Raw genomic sequence first — 8,190 nt, 5'->3', positions numbered from 1 at the left:
TATACAGAATAATGGGTGTCCCGTGCCGAGGGAAACATTTTACAATAAGTGAAACATGCCTTAAATTAGTTATTAAACATATTTAACATAATGAGAAAATAAAAACTTAATTAATCTCATTAACCTTATTATCATTAAATATAATAAGCAATATAAACTAAAATAATCATAAAAAAACATAACAAATTCATATGGACTTGTATACTAATTTTATTTTAAATATAACCTTCTCTAAAATGTTCTTCATGTCTGTTGTAATATGTAAATAAACTTAATAAAAAATGTTCGTAGCTATGAGAATAGTGAATCTAAAATTCTTCATATCTATGGATAGTTCATATATCTGTAGATACGGAGTATTTTATTAAATCTATGGTATATTTACAGTTATTTAAATCTATGGTCTATTTGGAACATCTTTTTTCTTTTGTCTTTTTCACGTCACATATTGATTCAACCGATTTGATAGCAGTCAGATTAGTCAGTTGTTAAAATTACGCAAAACGAAAACCAATCTTGAAAATTTAAAACGATCAATCATGGCAGATACGATGTTTAATATATTTGGTGATAGTTTCGGCACCCCAGTCAACAAACTATTAAGAATTCACAAAACCGACGAAAACGGTAAATATTTGCCTTTCTATTATTGTCACAATTTTAAATTTGATATCAAATATGAATGGAATATTCAGAACGATTAAAATAAAAATTATATAAAACCTGTGAAGCCAACGAAATTTGGTACTAAATCCTTGTGACACATAGCTTTTAAACAGTTTAATTAATTATCTTAAGAAAAAAAGCGGTGTGCCTTTTTTCATACATCCGTAGTCTCTTATTTTCTCCCTGGATTATTGCACTAGAGCATTTATTAGTCAAAAGAGTCAAAGATCTGCATTACGACGATTAAGATTTCTTTTGAGAGCCAAATTTCATTTCGTTAAACTGTTTCCTCTTCAAAGCCAATGACGATGAGATTCCTGACGTGGTTGATATGAAATATTTATTTAAATGGATGTTTTTGTACTAGAATATTTCATAGTCCCTGGACTGGTACCTAAAGCGTAAGACTGATCATCTTGCTTTCGTGTAATTTTTTTTATCAAGATACGCTGCGATTGGTGTACCACTGCAGTGACCTATGCACCATTCGATTGTTGCGCGGTATTATTGACAACCCTGAAATTATGAGGAGCATTAGCTTTTATGTTCCTGATAATTACCTTAGACAGCGTCGACATAGACTGTTTTACATTCCAATATACAGGACCAACCTGCCAATGGTTATGCCTGTTGGAAGGGCTATCTCTATGTTGAACAATATCACTTTGGACATTGACATTTTTCACGTCTCTGAGGGAGTTTTTCGTTACAAGATTCTCTTACTTTTTTTACATATTATTCTTTGGATATTATGTATACTAATGTGTTTTTTTTATATATATCTAATTTTACTTAATTATTTCTATATGTATGAATTAAGATATTTTATTTTGTAATGTACATATATATGAATAAATAAATGATAAAAAAAAAAATGATAAATGAGGTGTGAAAAGGGAAGGATGATGATAAAAAATAAATATTCGATTCTAACAGTCAAAGTAATAATAATATTCGATTATTCTCATATAAATATGCTTTTACTTAAGTTGATACAGCGAAAAACAATTTTGTAGGTATAATAAGTAATTTTTTATACTTTTTTAGCTTTGTAAAAAAGTATTTACTAATTATTTTTTCCATTAACTTATTATTTTTAATTTTATTCTGTTCATGCACATACTTGTACAAAGTTTCAGTGTGAGAACGTTTATAAATAAATGTTATAAAAATATACTTTTCCCCAAATAAATTATTTCCAAAACTGCTCGGAAACATCATTAAAAAAATTGGACAATATTTAGGAGATGAGAATATGGAAGTCTAGGCATTTACAAGCCTTAAGATCGGTCAATATTTTTAATTCGCCATCCATATTTCTTCAATGCTAAAATCTATTAATTTTAATAAAGCTAAAACCGTCTTAGTTTTAATACATTTATCTTAATAACTCCTAAAGTGGTTATCAATTCCATGTCTACAAACATTTCAGCAAACTCAAAATACTGTTGTGATTTATAATATATTTCGTAATTAAATGAATTTGTAATTTTCTAGCTTCTGCCAAGAAACCTGGACAATTAGCGTCATCCGTCTTCACTCCGAGCAAAAAATCAATTAATTCTCTTACTCCGAGATGTACAGATCCGAAGAAAAAAAGTTTTTTGCAAAACAAAATGATTCCTCTTACGCATGCTTGTCGTCCTGATCCTTGTAAATCAGAGGTTATGCAGATATTTGAAGAGGAGCAAACTTGTAATAAATTGAAAGATAATATATCTTCCGAAGAAATGATCGAGATTGAGTACTCAAGGAAAACAATACATGATGGTAAAAATACTATAAATATTATTTCGTCAATTGTATACGAATTTAAAAAAAAAAAAAACACCATCTTCAGTTGTTTCTTGTTCAATGGTGAACACCAGCCTCCTCGTTAAGTTTCCACGTCTTTCTATCCTGAGCCATCTTCATCCATCTTCTTCCCGCAACCCGTCTAATGTCATCAGACCATTTTGTCTGAGGCCTGCCGACACTTCTTCTACTTGCTCTGGGTCGCCATTCCAGGGCTGCGATTATTATGGGAAGCTTAGGACGTCATACCTTCGCCATGACGGTATAGTTGAAGATAAATTATCTGGAGCGATTATAACGAAACACTACCGACCCCTTACTTTAAAGTTTTGTGTAGGTACATCGATATGTGACAAGGGGAAGCGTACGTCACAGTACACATATCTACGCGCTAAAGTGACATAACTTCATTATGGCGTCATAGTTGAAGGTAAATTCTCTGGAGCGATTACAACGATACACTACCGACCCCCCAATCATCAAGTTTTGATATAAGTACATCGGTTTGTGCCGACGGGTCTAGTACCCCTCGATACACACATCAACACATTAAAAGTGACAAAAAAATTCCACCGAGCAATTTTTCCTTTAATTACGATTTATTTCAATTTTCAATTGTTCTGAGGTTGGCACTTTTTTCCTTAGTTGAATTAAGTCGAATTTAATGTTGACATAACTGTCAGGTTTGAAAGCCTAGAAGCACAGATAATGTTGCTAGATTTTGCCCTATTAACAACATACAAGAGCAACTAGGCGAAAAAGTTGCCACTATAAAAAATATATTTAGTTATTACATTTTTAATGTCTTAAAATATTATTTTAAGACGAATGTTTTGGTTGCATATATTTCACTTCTCCCGAATGTTTTTAGCGTTCAGTAATGCTATCAAATGGCCGGTATGAATACTAGGTTGTTCTTTTTTTGGTGGTTATGCACAGTTGCTTTTATAGATAGATACTTAAATTTAAATATTTTTTAGATGAAGATTGCTTCTCTGAGAGCGAGTTGATAATCACAGAGGAGCATATTGACAACCTAGTTTTTGGGCTCCCTAAAAAAGACAATTTACCTACTCCGAACTTCCAAAAATACGAGATGACACATTCGCTCCAACCGCTGGATTTAGATGGTGAGAAAGCATAAATAATAATAATTAAAAAAAAGAAAAACATCAATCCACAAGTTTAATCAGAATGAACATGTCATATCCTAACGAGAGGACGCTCCGTGTTAATTTTCCAATTCACTAGTTTTATATATCGCTGATTAAATTTAAAAGTGCCATAAATCGAAATTCGTATTTTTTCAGTGGTGCCAATCAAAGTTTTTAACACGAGTTTTTGCTTTTTTTATAATCTTTTTATATTTATGTTTTTAATATCGTAAGATGCGTTTTATAAAACTGTATCTGTCTATTCATGGAGTGTCTTTGTGTTAACTATCGCCCATAAAGCTCTGAAGTTAGCTACCAAAACGAAAAATGCCGAAGGGGCTGTTGTGCTATTTTGCAAAATTAAAGCAAAATCCATGGGAGAATATTTCGCATAGAAAAATATGACCGATAATTTTTGCAATAAAACGAAATTTCTGGGCTTTCGATTTGTGGCAGTTTTGAATTAGAGCAGCGATATATTCCTTGGTATTAAATTTAATATTACTAATAAAATAAATTCATAAAATAATAATTAATAAATATTTAAACCGACTGGTCCAACAAGAAGTATAACATTTTCTATATTTTTATTCTTAACTTAATCACAATTCATAATAAACTTTGACTAAAACAACAAAAATATGGATTGAATTTCTGAAGCCTTTTCAACCATCAAATGATTGAAAGTTTAGGCATTCAAAGGGTGTATGAACTAGCATTGGCTGGTTTAAGTGGCCACATTTCACACCGTGTAACATGAATTATTTTGAAATGTCGTTGCCAATCAACATACCTATATCTCCTAAACGTATATTATTAGAATCCCACCAGCATCATTAAAGATCTAAGCTCTTCAACTCAAATCGACATATGGAAGAATCGAAGAAATGTGGATGTTTAAACACATAGGCTGTATGGTGAAAGTTACACAGTGTTTAAAGTGAAAGTGGTCATTTAGACCAGTCATTGACAAGTTATACGCCCTTCAAATGCCTAAACTTCTTTAATTTTCATTGTATTATTAATTTTAATTGTTTTAAAATCATCCAATGAAAAAACACATGTCATAAAAAAGGTCCTGCCTAAACCCAGGAAATTCCTAGCTAGTCAGGATTTGAAATAATGTACCTCGGTGCATCGAAAAACAGAAAAATATATTTATCTTTTCAATTAACAAAAAAAAAATACGTCTTACCATTTTTAGAAACTAAATAAGACCAAGCCACTTAGATATAAAAATTATATAAGGTGTCTAATGAGGAGAAATACAGTCTCAAAACACATTGTACAAGGTGCTAAAACTATCAAACGAGTTACCCGAAGAAATAAAAATTAACAGCCTATTTGAAAAAATATGTTTTTGATAATTTTTTTAAATAAAATGTATATTTTATTAATTTTTTAAAAACTTTTATTCAGGAAAAATACAGTACAATTATTACGAGTAAATAGTTTTATGGTATACAAAGTTAGACTGAACTCAGATGTTTTTAAAAGTTTGTACTGATTCCATATTTGTGGTGATATACTCATGTGTCTGTGTCAACTAATTGCTAGTCCCATCTCAACACAGGACTTTTAGTCCCATGGAGTTGGGACTTATGTTTCAAATAATGTACAATAAACTTATGTATGTAAATAAATAAATAAAATAAATATATAAACGAATAACTCGCTAAGCCTCTATTCCAGAGGCTTGTCAACATTCAGAAGCTTGTCTTGTAAATGAGTTCTTAAGATGGTATGAACAAACTTCTTCTTCCAAGTCGGTTCCTCAATGCTGAGGATCGTGACCATCATGAACACTCTGACTTGTCTGTTCCACTCCGGTCTGTCTTCAGCCCGACGAACCGACACATCAAATTTTAGCCCCGTAGCCTCCTTTATTTGGCCAGTCCATCTATATGGGATTCTCCCCCGGCTTCTCCTACCTCCAACTCGGCCAGACATAATTGCCTTTTCTAGATTGTCTGGCTGACGTCCAGCAATATGTCCAAAGAAAGACAGTATTCTCCTCAGACACACCACTGACAGACGAGTTGTAATATGGAGCTCTTCCAATATCGATGCGTTTGTCCCTCTGAAAAACAAATAAATTATGTTTATGCAAACCATAGTTTTAACCCACTCAAATTCATAACATTAAAAATATACCAATCAAATGATGGAATTCGATAATTTGCCAAGACTGGGGAAGAGTATCCTCTATCGATATTATTTTAGTGATACACAATACCATAGCAAAAAAGTTATATAAAAATATTAAATTTATTAAGTTGTCTCTTTCGATACAGATGGAAATTTGATTAGTTTAAATTAAATGATAATTAATGAAAGTAAATTTTTCCGCCTTCTGTTATTTACACAAAAGCTGATTCATCTAGGTACACACGAAAAAATACGAATATATTTCTTGTAATATTTATTATTTTTTAATGTTTTTTTTTCAGATGTATTAATAGAAGATAATTCTTTTGGCGATCTTGATAAAACTGAAGAAGATATTCCTTCACCATTTTAATTTTATTGTTTAAGAAAATTTAAGCACAGAGAAATATTAGTACAAATACATACAAGTACATACAAATAAAATAAAATAATAATTTAAAAAAAACTGTCTGGGCATTTTCAGAGCTAACGACCTGTCATTGAATGGTTCAAGTGATCACTACACACTCAGCAATATTAACAATTTTCACCAAAAGGACAATCTATGACGACCATAAGATAGCGTCAAATAATGTGAAAAGACATGTATTTTAACAAGATATATCATTATATTCCTTTTCTACGCCTAATGGTGCATAGAGCACTGCATTGAACGCCAACCGCGGCGTATATTTATTATTTTTGTAACATGAAGATAAGATTATCAGTTTCACGCTGCAAGTGTGAGTCGAAGGACGACGAAATATTCTAGTAAAAAAATAAATATTAGCATGAAATATTTGTTCGAAATCTTTTTAAAATAAGTATTTTATATAAACCAGATCAGGAATCAAACCCGAGATCTCCTGCACGACAGGCAAACGCGCTGACCATTTGACGACAAGGCGGATAAAGATGTATGCAATTTCTAAAAAATTGTAGACGTGGAAATCGCAAACAGTAGGCAGAAGAGTAAAGTGATCATTGATATCAGCCAATGATAAGTCATATGCGCTGTAAATTCCTAGGTTTTGACAATTCCTTATTATTCATTCACCTCGGTTGAGATATTGGCTAATGTTTAAATGATGTGTAGGTAATTAATTTGCAGATTCATAAAAAAAAATTCCAGTTAAATAACTCTGGCCTTCAGAAAAAAAATATCAAGCCCTGACACTATTTATGCTATTTCTGGTGTAAAATGACTTCCAAAATTCAAAGTTTTGATTGACCCGTTTGTCATATTCGGATTCAGGCGATCATTTTACATAAGAATCAGCGGAACTAGTGTCCGGGTCAAGTTTCGTGCAAACCAGTGTAATCTAACCATGAATTAAGTTCACATATAATCACTGAAATAAGTTAAATAAGGCGACCGGTTTCAGAACACGACATTTCCGTTGTCGCTATTTTAAACTAAATACCAAGTCAATTGATTTATAATGGAGAATCATAAAGTTGGTGCTACAAATATTAATTTTACTTTTTATTATTAGACGGTTTTTAATTGAGTACAATGTTACTTTGATATTGGCGTTATTCTCTTATTTGTATATGTTGGTGCATAGGGCATTGTACCTTAATCCTTGGGTTTATATATATTTTTTTATACTTGAAGGTAAGATAATCAATTGTAAAAAATATTTATTTAATTGTTGCTTAAGTTGCTTAATTTATGATTATTGATTTTTAGTATCATAAAATACTTGTAGTGTAAAATGCTTGTAGTATCAATAAAATAGTAAAAATAAAATACCTGTGTCTTATTTATATAAAAAAAACAGTCAAAAAATATATCTTTCATAAAAAAATTTATTTAAATAATCTAAAATAACGGGTGTCGATTGCAATGTTATATACTTTTTTAATAATACGGAAGTCAAGGTAAAATCAACCCTGACAAATAAATGTTTGTCGTGGGAGGTAAAATAAGCAGTTTACAATGGAGTCCTGGTGCCAACCCTTATGTACGAATGCGCTGTATGGAAATAGGAAAAGTAGGCTGAATGACCCCTTACCAATTAATCGATTGAGGGGTTTATTTATGTTATAAAAATTTATTTTGTTTTGGATGTCAAATCAAACATCAATCTTGGCATCATTTGATCTACATAAAATGGTTGGTCTAACTAATAAACTTTTTTTTATTTACAATTTAAAATACCTGAAACTAGTAGTGTTATTATATTAATCTCGTATGCGGTAAAAAAAATACAAAGTGCTTTATTTCAAATAAATTAAAAATTATTTTCCACAACGTAAATGCTGAAACAATAAATAAGAAAGCTTATCTGTCTCTCGAAGAGACTGACAATTTATAATTAATTTATTTCTCGCTTATATCAATGTGATTGTGGGTGTTAAGCTAGGGTTTCCTAGGACAGCGGTGCCCGTATTTTAACGGCCGTAGTGAACGGTGATGCAGTGG

The 8,190-nt window shown here is 31.2% G+C and overlaps 1 protein-coding gene across 1 annotated transcript; it reads left to right on the top strand.

The window, feature by feature from the left end:
• The first annotated feature begins 452 nt into the window (after nucleotides 1-452).
• LOC148275838 (uncharacterized) lies at nucleotides 453-7,425 on the top strand. Its single transcript, XM_088235151.1, has 4 exons — nucleotides 453-627; nucleotides 2,164-2,436; nucleotides 3,441-3,590; nucleotides 6,065-7,425. The coding sequence occupies exons 1-4, from the start codon at nucleotides 540-542 to the stop codon at nucleotides 6,133-6,135; spliced, it is 582 nt and encodes a 193-aa protein (XP_088091277.1). The 5' UTR covers nucleotides 453-539; the 3' UTR covers nucleotides 6,136-7,425.
• The last annotated feature ends 765 nt before the right edge of the window (nucleotides 7,426-8,190 follow it).

This window comes from Micrasema longulum, unplaced genomic scaffold (genome assembly GCF_059751315.1).
Source record: "Micrasema longulum isolate JH-2025_06_02 unplaced genomic scaffold, ASM5975131v1 h1tg001338l, whole genome shotgun sequence".
NCBI lineage: Eukaryota > Metazoa > Arthropoda > Insecta > Trichoptera > Brachycentridae > Micrasema > Micrasema longulum.
The sequence above is the reverse complement of the archived record's forward strand: the minus strand, read 5'-3'. Positions and strand labels throughout refer to the sequence as shown.